This window comes from Macaca mulatta, chromosome 11, assembly GCF_049350105.2.
Source record: "Macaca mulatta isolate MMU2019108-1 chromosome 11, T2T-MMU8v2.0, whole genome shotgun sequence".
In the NCBI taxonomy this organism is placed as follows: Eukaryota; Metazoa; Chordata; class Mammalia; order Primates; family Cercopithecidae; genus Macaca; species Macaca mulatta.
The window spans coordinates 50,921,586-50,942,264 of NC_133416.1; the positions used below are offsets into that span (position 1 = coordinate 50,921,586).

Here is a 20,679-nt window from a genome sequence, read left to right on the forward strand (position 1 = left end):
TTGGTCACACAGGCCAGTCATAATTCAGTGTGTGTGTGGGTGACTAACCAGAGCTGAGACTCATTGAGGGCCATCTTGTAGGCTGGCTACCGCACTTTCCCAAAAAAAAAAATTTATTTTTTTTATTTTTGGTTAAAAGTATTGAATTGAGTTAAATGGTCACATTTATTGTATGTGCAACCCAATTTCACTGACTCTTTGCAACCTCCAATTTCTAATCTTATTTAAAATCTCAAACACTTATTTCTTATCTCCGAGTGTATCATATGGGCTTATAAAGTCATCTGTCATATTCTGTTCTGTGCCCTCTATTGATGCTGACTTGCTGGGGACTGGTGGAGGTTAGTGCTTCACCACTGCTGTGGGCTTTAGGACTCCACCTCATCAGTTATCCATGCCAATGGGATGCTTTCTGAGGGTTTCCACATTTACAAGCCCCCAGGCTACTAAAATGAAGATGAATTACGTGAACTTCTTCCTATTTCAAAACCTGTGCTGATTTCCACCCAGAAGTGGAAAAAATGTCCCCTTTTCTACCTATGAATTATGTATATTTATCCCCCAGTACAAGATAGTGTGCTTCTGTATCTGGTGGGGCTTAAACCAGGATACATGGGCTGAGCTTGACCCTTGTGTACCATCATGTGCTTCAGATGCAATGTTATGTTGCCTATTTCATTTGACATTTAGCCAGAAAGTAAACTATTGAAATTATTGGAATTCTTTCCTTTCAGTTTAGCGAGCCAGTCTGAATCCCAGCTTTAAGCTCAAAGTAGCCACTTGCCATGTATGCGCAACACAGAACATATTAAACATATATATCGCCAGTGCCATTAGTAGCTGCATAAATAATGTTTGAGGTTAATCTGTATGCTAATTAAATATATGTTTAGAAAAATTCACTATATCTCAGTTTTGGTCTTATATATCTTGAAGTTATTAGTTGCATACATCTGTCAAGGAACTTTTGTACTTTAATGGAATAATTCAATTCAAAATTGGCAGTGAAATTCTTACCTGAAATCAGTAGAAGCACCAGGGTGCTTTAGTCCTAAAACATTGGCTGGCATATCCTTTCCATTAATGGATAATTGATTTGTTCTCCCTCATATAAAGTGAAGTGCTATGTAACTGTAGATTCAACACTCTTCTCCCTTCTTCCAATTAGCTTGCTGCTCCTCTTTGTGAAATCCAGGAGTTATATTGCTTAAAGTCTTCTGATAAACATTTTCATAAGCTAGGGAATATAGTCTGAGAAAAAATAAATGGTTACATTGGAATTTCAGGTTTAAATTCACATTAGTCATTCTTAAAATATCTACCCCTTTAAATTTGATTTTTTAAGTGAATTATAAAACCTTAGGGAAGAACAGTTTGTGAAATATTGGAATTAATTCTTTTTTTTTTTTTTTTTTTTGAGACGGAGTCTCGCTCTGTCACCCAGGCTGGAGTGCAGTGGCCGGATCTCAGCTCACTGCAAGCTCCACCTCCCGGGTTCACGCCATTCTCCTGCCTCAGCCTCCCAGGTAGCTGGGACTACAGGCGCCCACCACCTCGCCCGGCTAGTTTTTTGTATTTTTTAGTAGAGACGGGGTTTCACCGTGTTAGCCAGGATGGTCTCGATCTCCTGACCTCGTGATCCGCCCGTCTCCGCCTTCCGAAGTGCTGGGATTACAGGCTTGAGCCACCGCGCCCGGCCTTGGAATTAATTCTTACTTGAATATTTAAAAGAACTCTTCTCTCAAACCATTTAGACATGGTGTTCTTTTCACTGAAAGATGCTTGAACTACCGAATAAAATATTTTTTTAGTAATAGAATAACTCAAGTTTCATACTTCTTTAATCATTTTGGCAAATAATATCTTTATCACGGTATTCATTTTTTATCCCTGCTATGTTTGTAGTTTTTCATTTCTAATACTTTTGTTACCTTCTCTCTTTTTTCTTCATCAGTCTAGTAAGAGATTTGTTGGTTTTATAAAACTTTAATGTTTTTGACTTTATTCATCCTCTATATTTTATTTTTGCCTTTGACTTAATTATTTTTTCGTATCTTTTAATATCAACTTTCTTTTGCTTTCTATGAGTTTATTACCTTGTGTTCTTTTTCTTAAGTTGGATATATAGCTTATAGATATTCAGCCTTTCTTTTATAATCTAAACAATTGAAGACTAAGTTTCCCATTTTCAACTATTTTTGTTGCATTCCAAACATTTGAAATGTAGTCTCTTGATAATGTTTCTTAATCTCCATTGGGATTTTTGTTTTATTCATGAATTATTTTGAAATGTGTTTTTAAATTCTGAAGTGTGAGGTATAAAAATTATTTAACATTTTGTTATTTGTAATTGATTACATTTGTTTGGAAATGTAGTCTGTGTGATATCTAATCTTTGAGCTTCACTGAGGTTTGTTTTGTCAATTTTAAAGCTTTCAATGCATGTTGGAAGAGAGTATGCGTTCTCTGATTGTTGCATGCAGGGTTCAATATGAAGTCCATTAAATCAAGTTTTAATTGTAGTATTCAAATATACTATTTCTTTGTTAATTTTTTTTTTTGGATTTGCATGACTTATTAAATGAGAGAGGAATGCTAACATCTCATGCTGACTATAGGTTTTTAAATTCCTTCCTATAGATATCTGATTTTGTTTTACATACAGTATTTTGAATCTATCTTATTTATATAATCTATCTTATTGATCAATTTTAAAATCATTCTATTTACCTGGAGAATTTAATATTTGTTATTATGTAATGATTCTCTTTATTCCTAACATTGTTTTTTAACTTAAAATCTATGTCATCTGAAATTAATACATATTCTAGCTTTCTTTTGGTTAGTTTTATCTGGTATATAATTTTACAGCCTATTACTTCCAACACTTCTGTATTCTTACTCATGTCTCTTGCAAACACATATCTTTGGATTTTTCTATCAGTTTTCTATCTCCTATCTAACAATTATTGTCTTTTAACTGGCAAGATCAATATGTTAAATTTATATTAGCATTTGATTCTGCCAAGTTTTTTTGTGTTTTCTGTTAGCACAACTTTTCCTTCTTTCTTTTTTCCCTTTTTTTGCACAGATTGAATTTTGTTTATTCCTTTTCTCTTTCTATCCCTCCTTCACTCCTCTGCTAGGTTTAGAAACTATGTATTAAATATCTACTATTTTAGTGGCTACCCTTGATACTTTACTATGTGTATTAAAAAACCTAGCTATTCTACAGCTGATCAATGTCTTAATCACCTGCTAAATAATCAAAGTTCTCTAGAACGTTTTAACTATATTCAACCTCTTCTTACTTCCATGGGATTGCTGTTCAGTGTTCTAGTTCTTTTTTTTTTTTTTTTAACTCCACAAAGTAGACATTAATATTTTTATTATTTTGTATAAACGATGTTTGTCTAGATTTGATATATACTTACTAGTTTCTTTTATCACCATTTCTTTTTGCCTCAGATATTTCTTCTGAGATCATCTCTGGAATTAGGTTCATTCTCCTTGAAGTACTTTTAAATGAAGGTATATAGGAGGTATACTCTCTCAGTTTTTGCTTTTGTTTTCATTTTTAAAATCCTGTGACAAATGTCTTCTAGTGGAGTATTTAGTCCATTTGTACTTACATAACTATCAAATATTTGTGTTTAATTATATCACTTTACCATGCTACTTTTTTATTTGCCTTATCTTTCTTTAGTTCTTTACTCCTTTTGCTTTGCTTCGGATAAATACAATATTTTAAATATTTTATTGTTACTACTATACTACCTTGTTAGTTATACATACTTTTATTCATTTATTGATTACTCTAAAGAGTAAAACATGCATAATTGACATTAAAGCCTACCTTTAATGAATATTGCCAACAATTTCCAAGAACCTTATAGGACTTAACTTTATTGACCCCTTCTGCCTTGTAGCCTATTTTTGTCATAAACTGAAATTCCACATTTTAAATTCTAAATGATATTATTACTGTTTTTTTTAGTCTTTAACAGCATTATTGAGGTATAATGGACATATAACAAATTTCACATACTTAAGTATACAGTTTTGTAAGTTTCTGATATATGTATATAACTGTGAAACCACCACGACAGTCAGGATAACCATGTCTGTGTGAGCTTTTGTAACCTGCTTCTCTTATCCTTCTATGCATTCACACAATCACTGTTTATTTGCATTTTCTCAAAATTTATATAAATGGAATAATATGTGCATACTTTACAGCTATTAAATCTATCCATTGGTTATTTCTTTGGTAAAATTCATAATTTTTATATATTTCCTTATACATACTAATTGTAGTTTTCTGACTTCTGTGTTAAAATGCCAATCTTTGCATCATCACTGAGTCTGCTTATGTTATCAATTTTTTTCTCCTGGTTTTCAGCAATTTTTTATGTCTTGTTTCCTTGTGTGCCTAATTTTAAAAATTGAGTGTTAGAGATAATAGCTAAAGAATTGTAGAGATTCATGATGATACAGTCTTCCCTAGAGAAAATTTTGTTTTCTTCTAGTTTGTAGATACTGGGTTTCAGGCTTTCTTTGGTTTGATCTGTTTCTGATTTGTCCTTACTCCTATGATATTGCCTTTCATATATCACATCCTAAAGCCTGAACTCTGCCCAGAATTCTTCTACTTTGATGTTCCCTGAATTCTAATTTTTGTTTACTCAGCATCGTGAGACTAAAATTTATGCTTAGTTTTTTTCACTTATCAGCAGTTCTCTGCTTGATCTTACCTCTCACCTATATAGTTTAGTAGGTGTCAGCAAATGATCTATGGGAAATTGTGTTAGAATTTTGGGTCACTTTCTGAGTTTCCTTTTTCTTCTGGTATTTTGGCCTTTCATGTCCTGATTGCATTTGTAGACATGAATTTCAATTTTTTATCTCTGGTCCATTGACACTGCCTTAAGCTCTAAGCCACAGTTTTCCATATAGTCTCTATGACACTGAAAATCAGCAAATCTCCCAAGGGGAAAAAGATGCAATAAATTTGGCTCATCTAAGTGCATTTTCTTTCCTTAGTGATCTTGGCCTTTCAAGTCTCGCCTGCCTTGCTTGCTTTTTGATGCCTTCAAACAGTGGCCTTCATTATGATAAATATACTTGCTAGGTACACAGCTATAGGTTGATAGTTATTTTCTCTGAGCAGTTTGAGGCACTGTCTTATGACATCCATTGTTGCTGTTGGGAAGAGATCAGTATAATTATTGTTCATTTCAAATAATCTGTCTTTACTGTCTGATTTTAAGATCTTTTTTGTCTTTTAAGATAAATAAGTCCTGCAGTTACTACAGCTTACTTCCTGGAGAGTTTTTTGGCCTCATTGCAGGAAGAAGGAAATCAGGCAGAGGCCAGCGTCTTCCTGAATTGAGGAGATAGAGTTGGGTGTGTGGGGAGACCAAGACAGCTATTTCATATGGCAGAGTACCAGAGTGAAAAAGACAGCACAGTACCAGAGTGAAAAAGACAGCACAATGGAATAACCCTAGAGATCTGAAGATGCCTCTTGAGTCTTCACTGAGTAATGATCACCCACAGGGATGCGAGAAACCACCCAGAGCTGGGGAAAGTATCACTCAAAAGGAACACAGTAAAAATTCTTAGAGCTTACACAGGGCTAAGAAAAGTTTGTGTCCCTACAAGGCAAAACCACAAAATCTTGTCATTTATGTGCCATCAGGTAGAGTACTCAGAATGGTGGAAGTGGGGCAAAATTAACCCTGAAGGCTCCTGCTGCCTAACAAAGTTTAATAGAAATATTCAGTAGCATCAAACTATTTCCAAGTAATTTAAATGCATCCAAGAACAAAACTCAAGAGTAATTACAGGCATACAAAAATATCCTGTACCCATGAAGGTGAAAATTCACAATGTCTGGCATCCAGTCAAAAATTACCAGACACACAAAGATGCAGTAAAATATGACCCATAATCCAGAAGAAAAATAAGTCAAAAGAAGAGCCCAGAAATGATACTGTTGATATAGTTAGTAACAATGATATCAAAACATAACTATGTTCCATATGTTTCAGAGGGTAGAGAAATGCCCATGTGTTAAATTGAGACATAGCAGATTTCAAATACTTTACATTTGGTAATTTTTTTTTTTTTGGGATGGAGTCTTGCTCTGTTGCCCAGATTGGAGTACAATGGCTCGATCTTGGCTCACGGCAAGCTCCGCCTCCTGTTCACGCCATTTTCCTGCCTTAGCCTCCTGAGTAGCTGGGACTACAGGCGCCCACCACCATGCCCGGCTAATTTTTTGTATATTTTAGTAGAGACTGGATTTCACCGTGTTAGCCAGGATGGTCTCAATCTCCTGACCTTGTGATCCGCCTGCCTCGGCCTCCCAAAGTGCTGGGATTACAGGCATGAGCCCCCGTGCCCAGCCTACATTTGGTGATTTCAATATTTAAAGTTCTTGTATTGTCTAAAGTTTTATTTGCTATTTCTATCAACTCTCACTTATGGTAACACTTCTTTTTGAGTTTAGTGAGTTTTTATTTTGAACTCATATTTTAATAATCTATCTAAATTCTGAGGGTTTAAATAAAGCTTGTTGTTCTCTAGAGAGTATTCACATTTGCCAAATTTGGAATCCAATAGATAACTATAGTTTAAGGACAACTTTACATTCTCTGAAGGATCCTGATTTATGCTGGGAGACCCAGGCTTGACGTCTCTACCTTGCAGTGCCCTTGAGCTTACTTTTATTTTATTTTCTCAGCGTTTTTATGGGTGTCTGGTCTGAAAATAACGCTAGATTTTAAGTTTGCTTACTGGTACTCTTTAAATTTTAGCTGACTCTTGCCTCTAGCCCTTTTGATGTGCATGAAAATCTGTGTTTGTTGTGTTTCCCCTAATTACCATCATATTTACAGTACACAGCAATGGCCAGGCACATAGTTAGAATTAAGAATTTGCCATATGAGTTACTATCATTAATACAAAAGCCTGTGGTGTTTAAAATTATATTATTTCTAGATTTTTTAAATCGTAGGAGTCTAGATAAAACAGAGAAAATGGCTGCCTCATTTAAGAATTTATATAAAATAACTTTGTTAGATTTTTAATAAAAATTCTTTGGTAGTCAGATTTACTTTGCTCTGATTTCATTAAATAAGATTTTTTTTTTTTTCCCCCAGAACTGGATACTTTTTGTTTGAACACCTTTCAAATACCCTTTTTGATGGTGATCACCAAAGTGATTCCTGTATCCTGTTCTTTTGATTCTACTTTAACTTGGGCTTGGATAATTATTGGAAAATTGTCTAAAAGATCCTTACACTTGGCTTAAAAGAAATAATGATTGATAGATTTGTCCTAACTCACCTTAAAGTACATCAAAAGAATCCTGGACTCTGCCTTCAAACTGTTGTGTGACCATTGGTGGGTTATTTGAACTACTTACACCTCAGCTTTCTCATTTATTAATCAAAGGAGTTGAAATACATTATTCTTGGATATTACTAGGGGATTAAAAAGCATAGCAACTTATAATTAGCGCCTCTCTTTGATACTCCTAATCTGTCATTTAAACTTGTATCTTACGAGTTAATATGTTTTAGTAACTCTATAAATGGAATGTGTAGAGACAATAGCACATTTTCAAGTACGAGACACCACTCTGTAAGACTTAGAGGACTTTTGGAAAGCCGTGAATGAAAATCAAATTCAGGATAAAAAGGAGAGTCAGAGAGATCTGAATGCATAGGTACAAATAATAGGAATACTGTAAATGTGGATGACGTGGCAGAATCTTGGCCTTGGCATCCACGCCTTGTGATTGATCAAGATTGCTTAAGACCATGGAAATCAGCCTGCAGGGGATTATTCTTGACAATTTAACTTTTCCTTCTTAATTGCATTAATATCATGCCTAAAGTTAAAGGAAAACCTATTTTAAAATTGTCAAGTATTCTTGTTCTTTAATATTGGTATTAGTATAATGGTGAAGATGTAAGAATTTAATAATGGTAGTAATGTTAATTTTTAAGAATTGGGAACTATACTTTCTATCTTATTACCCATTTCAAAATACAGAATTTCTTTTTATTTTTGAGATGGAGTCTCACTCTGTCGCCAGGCTAGGGTTCAGTGGCATGATCTCGGCTCACTGCAAACTCTGCCTCCTGGGTTCAAGCGATTCTCCTGCCTCAGCCTCCCGAGTAGCTGGGACTACAGGTGTGTGCCACCACACCCAACTAATTTTTGTATTTTTAGTAGAGATGGGTTTCACCATGTTGGCCAGGATGGTCTCAAACTCTTGACCTTGCGATCTGCCTGCTTCAGCCTCCCAAAGTACTGGGATTGCAGGCATGAGCCACTGCTCGCGGCCCAGAATTTCAATAGTGACAGTCTCTAAGGGTTCAGAAAATATTATGTTTACTTTTACTTGAATTATAAAAATAGATTAAAAGAATTTTGATTATTAAATGTTGAAATAATGTTTCTAAAATAATTATTTTAAACCTACCATAGCTAGTTATGTCTTATTAGGTTAAGCGATATCAAATTGCTGGTATTTGATGGGTTTTGACCTTAAAAATGCTATTTGATATAATTTCATTTAGTAATAAAATATAGGCCAAATTGATTCCATCAAAATTAAAGAACATAATATATGTATGCATAAATTAAGTGTGCTGATAAATCTTATCTTGGGCTACAAGGTAATATATAGCATTAATTTAGCATTCTTTTTATTTGATGGCTAACTTTTCCTTAAAAGGAAAACTAATAGATTCTAATAAATGAATACCTTTATTTCCTCTTGCAGTCATGTTTTTTCATGTTGAGCAATAAGCAATTTGAGTTAAACTTGAGGATGGTTTAATGGAAAGAGCCAAATTGTAATAGTAAAATACAATATTCAGACTGTCTCAAATGGAAGGTTTATTACTGTGTTACTGAGACTAATTTATGTCAACATGTGTTTATTTAGTAATTTTACTAAATATTTATTTTAATATACACACTTTTGAAATTGACATTTAGTTAAATTGACATTAAACTTTAGATCTGAACACACTATGATTCATACTGTTTATAACCATGCTTTTATTTTCCTTTTTTTGTAGAAGCTCTTTTGAATTTCACATTGTAATCTTCGTTAGTATTATATGAGATTGTATCTCAATATTCAGTGTTTGACAGAGAATAGCCGACATTTCTTGAGTATGCTCCTATTCCTAATAAGGGATGATAACCATCTGCTCGATGTTTTTAAATTCTCTTTGTACCCTGAAATAAGATTTGATCTGAATATTAATGTAATGGTACTCTTAGAGTACAAAAGTTTTATGATCTTACATTTATTGTATAAAGTCATGTTTGTCTAACTAGACCATCCTAACTGCCATAATGATACTCTGGTGTAGTTTGTTAGATAACTTGGTTGCTGTTAATTCCCATATTTTAGTTATTTTTATTCTGTTACCATTTTTTATTTTTTTGTTTGAGGCAGAGTCTTACTCTGTCACCCAGGCTGGAATGCAGTGGCATGATCATGGCTCACTGCAGCCTCGACCTCATTGGGCTCAGTTGATTCTCCCACCTCAACCTCTGGAGTAGCTGGGACTACAGGTGCTCCACCATGCCTGGTTAATTTTTTGTATTAGAGATGAAGTTTTGCCATGTTGCCCAGGCTTCTGTTACCAGTTTTTAGTTAGTGAATTTAAACAAAAATAGTCATATCATGTTTTTATAAACTATAAATTTACATAAGTTTGTGATGCATTCTTAATATACTTATTTTAGTCTGACTGGAAGTGAATTTCAATTAGTTTTCAACTGCTGTGATTAAATTTCATTTTATCTTTTATTCTCTTCTTCCAACCATAAGAAATAGGGATTACATTTATTGTCAAGTATTCTAATATTTAAAATGTTAAATATTAAGTTGGCCTTTAAAGAATGTTATCAGTGTGTTAACTTCAGGTTCATTTTATATATTAGAGAAGCATACAATGAGAGATAAAATATAAGGAGGAATACTTTTTCTTTTAGTGGGTAAGGACTATATATATTATATATATACACACATATATACACACACACACATACACACACACACACACATATATATATTTAACAGTCTTTTGAATTAGCAGATTTTGACCTAATCTCTCCCTGACAAAGCAAATCATAAATCCCGGAATTGGACTGGATCTTAAAAGTCATATAATTCAGCCCTTTAAACTATGCTTGGCAAGGGCCATTTCTCCTTGTCTGCACTGAAAGGAACTTACTACCTCCTGAGAGAGTCCATCCTATAAGCTCTTTCTATAATCCCAGATATGAAGTATTAACAAAGAAGGCAACTTCCTAGAGGAGATCATTTCTGACTTGCATTTTAGGCTTTATAGGAAGGAGAGCAGTTAGTTGAGTCGTGGAGAAGGAAGATTATCTCAGGCAGAGAGTTCAGCATGAGCATAGAAAAGTGCAACCTGCTTAGTGTTGATGGAAACAGTGACACGATGGGAGTGGTGAGGGAGGAGAGGGAAGTATGGGTCAAATTAATTCATGCCTTGTATACCATGTTAGGGAGCTTGGATTTTGTATTACGGGGAAATTATGATTATTGAAAGTTTTTTTTTTAAGTGAAGGGGTGACTTGATTTTACCATGTGTGATTTTAGTCAGATTTACTGGCTCTGTGGAGGGTGGGTTTGAGATGGAAAAGGTTGGAGTAAGACAGGCCAGCTAAGAGGGCATTGCAATGGTAGGTCTTACCAAGAGACAGTGAGAACCTAAATTATGAGAGAAGAGTTTGGAGGTAAGGACATAAAATGATAGGGCAATTGATTGAAATGGAAGGTGTACAGGAAGAAAAAGTCAAGAGTGAATTCTACCTTGAGTTATTTTGAAAATGATAATAAAGTCAGAAGTAGGAGTAGATTTAGGGATGGGATGGGTCAAGTTGCAAATAGGGGCATATTGTATATTGGGGCAGAGGGTAGGGATTTTGGCTTTGTTTTTGTCTACTGAGTTTGATTTGCTGGTAGGATATCTAGGACTATGGTGGGCAGCTGACTTCCAGTGTGAAGCTCAGGAGGAAAAGTTTCTACTGGAGGTACTGGATGTTGAAACCATGGGAGAGGATGAAATCATATAGTGATATGATGAAGACAAGGACTGAGGACAGACTATGGCACATCATTATTTCTATGATAATTGGAAGAAGGGATGCCTAAAATGGTGACTGAGAAAAAGCAGGAAAATAGAAAAAGAATGGCATATTTGGTGTTAGGGAACGTGAGGAAGTAGTGTGAAAAGAGACAGAGAACAACTGTTAGGTCAGATGCAGCCAGGATGTCTTGCAAGTTAAAGACGAATATATTTATTCTGGATTTGGAAGTGGTGGAGGTCATTGCATTTGCCAGAACAATTTCAGTGGAATGTTTGCAAGGCAAGTAAGATCTCGGTGAGTGGGTGTGATTAAGATTACTCTTTCTTGAAGTCTGGATGAGAAAACAAGGAGAATGGGTGGAAGTTCAAGGACATTATTTTTAGGATCAACTTAAGAGGCTTCAAAAGTGGAGAAAAAAGAATGAGGAGAGAGGGAGAGATCAGATATACAAAGGAGCGAAAGGATGGCTGGATCAAGTCCCCCAAGAGAGGAGGGGTTGTGGTTTTAAAAAGGCACAAGTAGGGTCTTCTTTGGGAGGAGTACTGCATCCTTTGAGGAATAAGGGAAGGAAGTTAGGATAGTCATGAAGGTAGGTAAGTAGATGAATGTGAGCAGGTAGGAAGTTGAGGGAAATAATGTTTGATAACAAGGATGTCTTCTTGAGGTTGAGACCAGAGTCATATTCTAAGAGTGAAAGGGGCTCAGTAGGAGCTTTGAGATGAAATTTGAAATAGATATTAAGGAGAATAGGAAAGAGAATTGACAAGGACAGGGAAAGGCATTGATGCATTAATGTGCAGTGCTGTGATAGCAACTAAACTCTGGATTATTATTATGTAGTGGCTTATCAACTGTGTTGTGCAACTTTTTTCCACAGTAGTCAAAATTGGAGAAAACAAATTGTAGCTGTACATCAGAGTTGGGTGTTTGCTGGGGATGTGTAAGACACATCTAGGGTATACAGAAATGTATATGGTGTTGATGAAAAGGCTGATAAGGAAGCAGGAGTTTCATGCTAAATGGGGGGAACAGAATTTAGGAGGTGACTCATAGATGGGGAGAAAGTTGGGGAGGAGAGCAACTTAAACGAACTGAAGGGCTCAGAGGGCAAGTATAACAGGACCTAGATCTAGAAAGATAGGATTCCATACAGTGGAATGTTGTTTGTTCATTTATTTATATAGTGTTTTTTTTTTAATCCATTGGACAAATAACTTAAGGCATACTGTGTGCCAGGTACTATGCCATGGGGACATAGTGGTAAAGAAGATCAATCTGGTCTCTACTGTGCTACAGTTTATAGACAGGTGTAGCACACATATAGTAGACAAAAAGTATACAAATCTTTGGGTCTCAGTGTTATAGACCACAGGCTCTTAGGCTGTTGTGTAATAGACATTTACACAAGGCCAAGTAGATTAGCCAGACAAGGCTTTATTTTGGGACTTGTTCTCAAGCTCAAGGGAGACAGTGGAGGTATAAGAATTCTCTGGCTGGCTCCCTGAAAAGAGCCGTAGGGATTTTTTATTAGGCAATGCAGGAACTGACATCAAGGGGAGGGTGTGCAGGCTGGGCTGGGTAGAGCATGTGAGGGCTAGGGTATGCAGGACAGCATATCTGGTTGTGATGGTTTGAGGTAATGGGCCACCTAGTGGTCTGGCTGGGGGCAACAAGGCTATAAATCAGCTGTTTAGCCTTCCTTCTCAAGGTGGGACACCCCACAACCTTGGTTGGATGTTTGGATCTCCTAAGGCCAGTTTCTGGAATTCTTTAAGTAAAAGGCCTGGTTAAACATTACAAGAGCACAGAGGAACGATATAGAATGGCTATTTTCTTTGTATGACCAAAGCCTCTAGGTTAGCAGGTATAGTGTCAGCAAGGTAGTGGTGTGGATTTTGAGATCAGTGGGACAAGAGAAGAAAAAAGAAAAAATATGTGAAGAAGGAGCTGCATCCCACTCCTACTGTATCTCATTAGGACTTCTGTGGTTGAGCAGACTGAGAGGTAACAGTACATCGTTGCCAGCAAGTTGTGTTTTCTTCCTATTTTACTTGTAGAATTTTTCTTTTGGAGGACTTGAGTGCAGGTCTTAATTTTCTTTCTAGAATCTTCTCATCAGTATTTCATTCAGTGAAAATATTTTATTATGTGTTATGCTGAGAACTAGGGATGTAAAGAAAGATAAAGGAAATAAAGACTTCATGTAGGCCATTTAAACCCCATTTTTTCTTGCCTTCTGTGGGCCTCTTTCCATCAGTCATCTTTGATCCAGTAAGATAATGGTAGCTGCAGTAATACAGATCTCCAAAATGTATAATGACTGCAGACCAGCTGAATTTCTCATTCACATAAAGCCCAAGACATGGCAGGCACCTGTGTTCCAAGCAGTGACTCAGGGACCCAGAGGCCTTTTGTTTGTTGCTCTCCCCTCTTCAATACCATGTTTGCCAAACTTAACTTGCATTTGGGGTCAAGGTGGTGCTAGGGAATTAATTTCATCTGGCTGTAGGAGTGGAGCAGGTGGCATAGGCCTAGCTAATCCTAAGACTTAGTTAGATTGCTTTTCATAACTCTGCCTAGGGTAATTGGTTCAGGACCCAAATGAGCACAAATAGAATGAATCTCATAATTTTCTCTAGAAATGCTAGGGCAAAAGCATTATCTTTTCATCCGTGGACAACAATGAAGAAGCAGCCCTCAGGTTCTTATGGTCATCTTGGGACAACAAAGGGTGTGTGCATGTGTCTTGGGGGAGAAAGTAATGGGAATCAGCTAGGATGAGATGCCACACTGAGGAAACTGAGCTGGGAAATAGAGGTTAATCAAGCCTTGATAATATTGTCTGAGAGCTGGATCAGGTCTTGCTTGAAGTGATTCTATTCCTTTAGGTAAACTAGATCTACATTATTTCCTGAATATCTATAATATCTGTTGTATGCAAAAATTGTTTTATTTTGAGAACAGACATGAGAAAAAAAGATGGAAAATGTGAGAAGAGGCAGGATGCAGTGGCTTATGCCTGTAATCCCAGCACTTTGGGAGGCCGAGGTGGATGGATCACCTAGCCAACATGGTGAACCCCCATCTCTACTGAAAATACAAAAATTAACCAGGCGTGGTGGCATGTGCCTGTAATCCCAGCTACTCCAGAGGCTGAGATAGGAGAATCACTTGAGCCCTGGAGGCGGAGGTTGCAGTGAGCCAAGACTGTGCCATTGCACTCTAGCCAGGGCTAGAAAAAAAAAAAGAAATTGTGAGAAGGAAGCCAATAAAGAATCCTTATAATTTAACCTAGTTTTAGTTGAAGTTTCGGTTTTGTTTTTGCTTTTGTTATTTGCAACAGGAATATTCTTACTGATATGCGGAATGCCTGCTATGCTGATTTTTTGCCTATTATATCTTTTGACTCCAACAAACTAAATATACTCCTTTAAGTAATTGCAGATTCTATTTGTTTCTTGTATATATGTGTGGGTCAAATCATATATAGGTTTTAGAGCAGAAGACTTAATGGACAGTAGTGTTAATTTCAGTTTGGAGTCCTCTTGAATGAATCCCTTCATTTGTCCTTTTTTATTTCCTAGTCAGGGTCTTATGTGTAATGCCATACTTTTTCGTCTAAATTAAATCTTATTCTGAGTTTTTGCTTACCAAGGTAAGCAGAGAGTCCAATATTAATAATATTTCAAATCACCTTTTCTATCACCAAGGTTTTGCAGAAGTTCCAGGGCTACACATACTGAAAAGACTCCTTCAGCTTGTTTTTACTTCTCTACCCCTTCTCCTACTGCTACTTCAGTAATGGTTTTCTACCACTTGGGCACAATGACTCTGAGGTGCCTGGGATCTACTCAAGTCATTGTGTGCCTAATAGAGGTGGGTGGCTGCCCTACTGGCACCATTCCCCTGGGACTAGCTTAGGTTGATAACTCAGACTTCCAAAGCCATGTGTATTAGTCTGTTCTCATGCTGCTAATAAAGACTTGCCTAAGACTAGGTAATTTATAAAGGAAAGAGATTTAATCGACTCACAATTCCACATGACTGGGAAGGCCTCACAATCATGGCAGAAGGCAAAGGAGGAGCAAAGTCACATCTTGCATGGTGGCAGGCAAGAGAGAGCTTGTGTAGAGGAATTCCCATTAATAAAACCGTCAGCTGTCATGAGACTTACACACTACCACAAGAACAGCACAGGAAAGATTCGCCTCCATGATTCAATTACCTCTCACTGGGACCTCCTACAACACTTGGGAATTATTACAATTCAAGGTGAGATTTGAGTGGGGACACAGAGCCAAAATGTGTCATCATGACCCTTGATACCTTGGCCTTCACCAATATCCATGTGGTCATCCCCAAATGAGGCTCTGCCACCTTGGAGACCTAAATCCTTGTATTCTTTGTGAACCCAGAAGCCCTCGGTCTATCTGAACCCTGCTTTAACAATCTTCCAGAGGTAGAGCTCCCCACATCTCCTACCTGGAAACACAAACACTTCTCCTCCTCTGAGACTGTGTAGTGTATTTCTTTGCACAGGTCTCCATATGAAAATCACTCCTAAAGAAAAGGGACCTAGAACTCTCAATAAAAAAAGTCTGGCAGTGTGGTAGAAAGGAAAATCTTCTTTCCATTCTTTTGGTGAAGAGAACACAGCAGCAAAAAGGCCAAGAAACCGAGTAGTTTCTCCATAATTCTCCCTATCACAATTGTCTGCCTCTATTTTCCACAACATACATAGGTTCATTTTATATACACTTTTTTTTTGTTTGTTTTCGTTTTTTTTTTGAGACAGAGTTTTGCTCTTGTAGCCCACGCTGGAGCGCAATGGCGAGATCTTGGCTCACTGCAACCTCCAGCTCCCAGGTTCAAGCGATTCTCCTGCCTCAACCTCCCAAGTAGCTGGAATTACAGGCACGCGCCACCACGCCTGGCTAATTTGTTTTGTATTTTTAGTAGAAATGGGATTTCACCATGTTAGCCAGGTTGATCTCGAACTCCTGAACTCAGGTGATCCTCCCGCCTGGGCCTTCCAAAGTCCTGGGATTACAGGCATGAGCCACCATACCCGGCCCCTTACATACACATTTAAATGTGCTTTTATATCGTTAGAATTTTATGACATCTTAGTGTTCCTAAACCTACTGTATTTCCGGAAAACATTCTGAAGTTCTAGGCCATTTCATCTGACTTTAGCCAACATTCATAATCATCAATTTCTGTGCCCTCCCACCCTCTCCTTCTTCACATATGCAGGTTTGTGTCCCACGTTAATGCTTTTGATTGTTCTAAGCTATATTTTCTAATTTTTTGACTGTATTGAAGGTGACAGTCTATATACTGCAAGATGGATCTTATTAATAAAATAAATACACACTCAGATTTACAAATATTAGTATATCTGTGATTCAAATAATCATTTTTGACCATGTCAGAAATGTATCCCTCTTAGTGATGTTTTTCACTTCTATTGGCCTGTAAGGATTGTTGTCACTTGGTTGTCTCCTGAAACTCCTCTAAAAGAAAGTAATAAAATTCTGAATTCTTGGACCTATAGACCTATAGGAAAAGTGGCACATAATTTATCTTCCAAACAAGCATACTTAAGAAAGGAAGGGGTTACTATTAATACTTATGCAGGACAACAATTATAAACCACTACTGTCCCAGGCAAACCACATATATAGTCACCCTAAAGGGCAGAGACAATGTATTTCCATCTGACATCCTCAGGTAGTTCCAAGGTTCTTGGTCTGATTACATTGCATGGGAGAAGTCCTTTGTGAGAACAGTGAGCTGAGGGCAGTCCTTGTGTGTATATGTTTCTTAACATTTGAGGGTTGCTTATTGAGTTAACCTTTAAGTAGTTTATGGGAAATTTTTATAATACAATGCGACTCAACACTTGGGTCATACTAGTTCTGGACTTAATATTTTGCAGCACTTTTCTTGTTGTCTTTGAATGAATTTCAAGTCATGTTAACCTACCATTTTGTTCTAATGACACTAATGGCTGAAATTAGTGGTAGACGATGAGCTTGGCAATGACAGCATAAACGGTACTGCCACATCTCTCTTTTTGCTAACTTTGTATTATTTCCACCTGTGTACAGTTAGTCCACAAATGTTTTATTTGCAAAGCACTGTTAAATCACCAGCATTATTATTTGACTTTTAAAGTTTATTTGTTAGTGAATTTTTTTGACACACGCGTATGTTAAGAAAGAAATTCACATTTAAATCTTAAAGGAACTCTAATTGCCGGTCTTTGAAGTGCTTCATTATCAACTGCTGAATTAAATAAATAGGTCTTGGTCTAAAGCTGAAAGGACTTGCAGAAAAGGGACCCCTGAACAAAGAGTCCATGAGTCCAAAGTAAGGTCACAATTCCATTAAATACTCAAATGATAACTGACTTCAAGCACTGTCCTGCATTGCTTACAGTTGAATCTCCAGCACTTACAACTGTGTCTGGCATGTAATAGGCATGTATTAAATATTTGTTCAATGAATAAAAAAATATTCCTTATAGTGTAAGATATTTGTGGCACGTGATTTTACTCTCAAGCACTCTGTTGTTAATATGTTTTTACAATATTCTTGTCAGTATGTTGTGTGGAAGCTTGAAAATCCCTGGCTTTTCATAATCATTGATTAAATTAATCAGCAGGTTCTATGATCTTATAATTTATGGGGCTAGTATCATTTGTTTTAGTAGAAGGTTTTCCACATTCTTCTTTTAGTTATACAGTCACATTCTCCCTGACTTTCAGTTTTAACCTTTGCTTCTCTTGTGTAGGCCAAGAATCCATGGCATGATGTAATCAAATCTCTTCCCCCCCTTTTTTTAGCCTCCATCTAAAGTTTTAGCTAGGATAATGTTTCTGTTAGCCTGGTTTCCAAATGAAATCTAAAGTGCTATTTTCATAAAGGTGAGATATAAGGAAAAGTTCAATAGTGAAATCTTAAAAGAGTGTTTCTTCCTGTGCTCAGTGAGATATGTGAGAGATACTGTTTGTCCCTAGAGAGATAATTTCCAGGTAGAAATACATACATATATTTCATAACTGGCATATCATTAAAAAAGGGAATAGTAAGAAATTTTATTGTAAGATTCAGGTCTATTCTATTTTAATTGTAGTTCCTGTATGCACGTCATCTCCATTATTATTCTTAGGAAGAGAGGTAAGTAAAATAGACACAGTTTATCTCGGGAGAAGCTAGGGTGACCTATGCTCACATCTTTCTTACTCCCAAGGTTTTTCACCTTCCTCATCTTTCAGGGTACTAGTGCCATCATTTCTCTTTACCATAAATCAAAACATTTCTCTGGTGGAATTATATTAGTAGTTTTTACTTTAGTGTTCATCTTAATATATGTTTCTTCCTTAAGGTGTTTGCATCTTAACATTCTCTCTAACATTAGCATTTGTCTTCATAAATGGAATTTTAGTCATCAGGGTGAAAATTATGTTTTGCCAGGAGCCACACCAAGCTTCATTAACACATACACTGTCACCTCTCATATGCACTTGTATTTGTACTTGTACAGGGGCATGGGTGTTAAGAGTGAGGCTAAGCTGCGTGTTTTATAACAGAGACTTAATTTTTTCTTTCAAGTTTTCATGTACCTTAAACAATTAGACTTGATAAGTAAGGTTGGCCTTGGTTTTATCATCTGGCCAGTATTGGGAATGGATCTTTAGAAGCAAAGGGAAATGATATGGGATTCATGCAACTTTACCATTTGTCTTAAGTAGTTTCAGTGTGAACCAAAAACATATTTGTAAAATAAAAAGTAGCAGCTAAGTAGGGCTGTAGTTCATCTTGTTTTCATGCTAGCATAATGTACTATCTCTGAACACTAGATTCTTGGATTAGTACTATTTACTCTAGGATGATATGTGATATGAGGATCGTCTTGGACTTTATTTATGATCATTTATTTACAAAAGAGCAAAAAGAACATTGTATTGTGGCTTTACTCATAAGGCAGTCCTATGGCAAAGACTTCAGAATATAATGAGACAATAGAGATTCATAAAAATAAAGCAAAGATCCATGAATTTTGAGTTACAATGTACATTAATATTTAATAATATTTGTATTTCAGGTCAGTTGCTCCGATTAAAAATGTTTCGAGAGGATCATGGGTCATGGATGACAATGTTCTTCAGCACAATTCTCTTTCTCTTCATATTTTCTCACATATACAACACGATTCTTCTGATGGATGGAAACATGGGGTAGGTTATATTTCCCCTTTCTACTGTGGTGAGTGTTGTGTTTGAAACTCAAAATAATTTAAGAATTTTTTAGCTTATAGTAGTCTGTCTGCTTTACAAATATTCTGCCCTAAGAAGAAGGAGTATTTTGTGTATTTTTCTTAACTAAGACATTAAAGTTTTTTTTTTTTCCAGGAAGCGTATACTGCATTACAATATTTAGATTTTGTTCTTTATCCTTTAGGACTTTTGTATAGGGTGGTGGGAGGGCAGGTACTAATTTCATTATACTGACAAGCGGGTATAAGACTCAGGAAATCTTATTGATTTGCATATATTCAAATGATTCATAGAGTGGGGCTAAGATGAAGGTTTCCAGGTTTGCAATTTCATTGGTCTGCAATGCCTGGCTAAATAAAAGTGTTTGGTACAGGAGGCATTTTCTTTAACTCTCTTGACAGTCCTGTGAGAGAGAGACTTTTGTTATTAATAGGTTGTTTTAAAAGTGGGCCACAGCTGGGCGTGGTGGCTCATGCTTGTAATCCTAGCACTTTGGGAGGCTGAAGTGGGCAGATCACAAGGTCAGGAGATCGAGAACATCCTGGCCAACGTGATGAAACTCCATCTCTACTAAAAATACAAAGATTAGCTAGGTGTGGTGGTGTGGGCCTCTAGTCCCAGCTACTTGGGAGGCTGAGGCAGGAGAATCGCTTGAACCCGGGAAGCAGAGGTTGCAGTGAGCCAAGATTGTGCCACTGCACTCTAGCCTGGCAACAAAGCAAGACTCCTTCTCAAAAAAAAAAAAAAAAAAAAAAAAAAAAATTAAGTGGGCCACCCTGTATTAACTCCTAGCTTGTGATATATACTTATCAAATCAGTAAGGCATGAAGATGTGCTAACAAGTAGTTGTATAATTTTTCTAAGTTTCTTCACTTCTTTCTTTCATCATATAATGAAACACAAGGATTGATCTTTTAGTATAATTTCCTCTTGGTTTGTTCTCAGTAACTTTGTTTGTTTGTTTGTTTTGTTTTGTTTCTGTTTTTTTTTGACGGAATCTCGCTGTTGTCGGTCAGGGCTGGGGTGCAATAATGCGATTTTGGCTCACTCACTGCAACCTCTGCCTCCCGGGTTACAGCAGTTCTCCTACTCAGCCTCCCAAGTAGCTGAGATTATAGGTGCCTGCAACCACGCCTGGCTAATTTTTGTATTTTTTAGTAGAGATGGGATTTCACTGTGTTGGTCAGGCTGGTCTTGAACTCCTGACTTCAGGTGATCCATCTGCCTTGGCCTCCCAAAGTGC

At 36.6% G+C, this 20,679-nt stretch overlaps 1 protein-coding gene across 7 annotated transcripts in view; it reads left to right on the plus strand.

Moving 5' to 3' along the window:
- Window positions 1-20,679, plus strand: part of TMEM117 (transmembrane protein 117) — a 564,266-nt gene that overhangs the window by 81,943 nt on the left and 461,644 nt on the right. For 6 of the 7 annotated variants that reach the window (XM_077952512.1, XM_015151464.3, XM_015151466.3 and 3 more), the window contains 1 exon segment: window positions 19,265-19,397. Coding sequence is in view for 5 of the 7 variants with exons in the window: in XM_015151464.3 (XP_015006950.2) it covers window positions 19,265-19,397 (133 nt within the window). In the remaining 2 variants the exon portion in view is untranslated. 7 annotated transcript variants of the gene reach the window in all.